The sequence below is a fragment of the Electrona antarctica genome (assembly GCF_951216825.1).
Source record: "Electrona antarctica genome assembly, chromosome: 13".
Taxonomy (NCBI): domain Eukaryota; kingdom Metazoa; phylum Chordata; class Actinopteri; order Myctophiformes; family Myctophidae; genus Electrona; species Electrona antarctica.
Window position 1 is genome coordinate 49,603,225 of NC_136794.1, and position 2,474 is coordinate 49,605,698.

The 2,474-nt window shown below is 46.4% G+C and overlaps 1 protein-coding gene across 1 annotated transcript in view; it reads left to right on the forward strand.

The window, feature by feature from the left end:
• The window catches only part of lrrc3 (leucine rich repeat containing 3), a 4,324-nt gene extending 2,967 nt beyond the window's left edge, over nt 1-1,357 (forward strand). The window contains exon 2 of the mRNA XM_079518209.1: nt 1-1,357. This exon is cut by the window's left edge and continues 175 nt beyond it. Coding sequence (XP_079374335.1) covers nt 167-958 — 792 coding nt within the window. The 5' untranslated portion in view covers nt 1-166 and the 3' untranslated portion in view covers nt 959-1,357.
• Nucleotides 1,358-2,474: the final 1,117 nt, after the last annotated feature.

Consider the following 2,474-nt stretch of genomic DNA (forward strand, 5'->3'; position numbering starts at 1 on the left):
AACCTTTGTGGATCTATAAAGTACAGCAGCAGCAACAACAACCGCACACTTTGATTTGAAAGCCACAATGACACTGTATTGACCGCCATCCCAGGTAACGATAGAGGTGGAACCCACGATGGCTCGTCTTGCGTGACAGGGACTCCCAGGAGCTACACAGCTGAACATGTGGCGTCGTGCGGGGCCTGATGAACCCACCCTGGCCACCTCTGCACGGTTATGGTGCTCGCTCCTCCTTGGGGCGTTTATCGCGAGCATGCCCGTGGAGGGTTGTCCCAAAAGCTGCCACTGCGTGGAGAAAAGCGGCCTGACCATGGTCCAGTGCATGTCCCGCAACCTGGTTCGGATCCCCCCGGACCTGCCCCGGGACACCGTGGTCCTACTCCTGTCCTCCAACCACATCACCAACATCCCCCACCAGGCCTTCAAGGAGCTCTACCGCCTGCAGGAGCTGGACCTGTCGCACAACGACATCGAGAGCGTGGACGTCGGCGCCTTCCAGGGCGTGTCCGACAGCCTCCGGCTCCTGGACCTCTCCCACAACCACATCCGGAGCGTGCCCAAGGAGGCGTTCGCGCGCCTCCGGGCCAAGATCAGCCTCTCCAACAACCCGTGGCACTGCGAGTGCACGCTGCAGGAGGTGCTCCGGGAGCTCCGCCTGGACCCCGAGACGGTCAACGAGGTCCACTGCCACACGGCGGTGCAGGAGGAGTACGCGGGGAAGCCCGTCATCCAGGTGCTCGACTCGGGCATCAACTTCTGCAACTTCCACCACAAGACGACCGACGTGGCCATGTTCGTCACCATGTTCGGCTGGTTCGCCATGGTGATCGCGTACGTCATCTACTACGTGAGGCACAATCAGGAGGACGCCAGGAGACACCTGGAGTACTTGAAGTCGCTGCCCGGCGGCTCGCCGATCAGCAAGGACCTGGACACGATCAGCACCGTCCTCTAGCGCCGAGACTTTGTATGGTGTTAAAGGGGAGTTTCGCACAAGCCGTTTTCTTACCGTATATGAAGACGCGTATCCATTCGTCATTGAAAAAAAACAAAAAAAAAACATGCCGAGCGTTTCATAAGGAATTAGCGGATTTACCGTCCATGTGGGTCAAACGCTAGAACTCCTATTCAATCGCGCAATTGGTTTTAGTTTTTTGTTTACATCTGATCTAGACGATGTGACAGGTTAGTCCATGACGTGTTGTTGCTGCACTCTTCCTGGTCTACGTGTGCTGGCGTTAGACCCCTCCTACGCTTTTCTTAAAGGACCAGCGCCCTATATCTTTATTTATTTTTTAATATTTTTTTTGGGTCAATATACATATTATCCACTTACTTTTGTAAAAAAAAAAAAAAAAAAGGGTTAGGAAGAAATGTAATGTTGGTTTATTATTAAAACGTTTTTTGTATTTGAGGTGTTTTCGGGTTCAGTTTCAAAGGATAGAAACTATGCTTTTTGTTTCCTGGTCCAGATATTATTGCTCAACTTATTTTATTGACTACATGAGTGTGAGCAATTCTGGCTCTAACTCCCTACTGTACATATATATATATATATATATATATATATATATATATATATATATATATATATATCAGTACAATCTGACAGGATAAACTTTGACAGCACAAACAAAACTAATAGTACTGTAGGTCTCCAAGACCGCCTAAATATGAAATAAATCTAATAAATTGATTTGTTCTTTAAAATATTAGCCACACTGACCGACAGGCCTCTCCATTCAGCGGGGGTTAATTTGTTGTGTGAAGTATTTATCATACTCGTGCACATTGAACAGCAAACACAAACAGGGAATCTGAAAAGGTTGCATTTCTGTGATCACACTCATCACAGTAAGCGCTACAACCGTAAAACAACTATAAATCTAAACTGTGCCACGGCAATTGGTTTTGTTAAAGTGTAACACAGTTTGCTTAGAACTCAATCTCGTTACTGCCCTTGCAGCAGGAGATTGAAAGAAAGTTAATTTGCTTGTCAGGACTCGTTTGTGCCACATTGTCACAAGTGCCTATTCTCTGAGATTTGTACGCCATACCACAAGTGCATTATGGACTCAGGCGAAAAAATCTTCATGCCACTTTGGATCCCCGGTGGGGAAAAAAGGCTGCACTGTTCAAACTTCGGAGTTTAACTAAGAACGTAAAAACATCTCAGACTCAGAGTTAAATTAACACAGTACAGTATACAAATTGCAAACAAACAAACAAACATAACAGAAAAGTTCTACAATATACTTTTCTATGAATGAGATTTGACATAACTTACCTCACCCCCACCCTCTAGCCAAACCCCATGCACTCCCAAGGTCCTCTATAGAGATGCAATTCTGCATTATGTGCATCTGACAATACTGTTTTAAAATGGACTCATTTTGTCCTGGATGTTGTACGTGTGACGTTTAGATTTGTCTTAATCTGACATGGTGTGTGTCGCAATGTGTATGAAACTG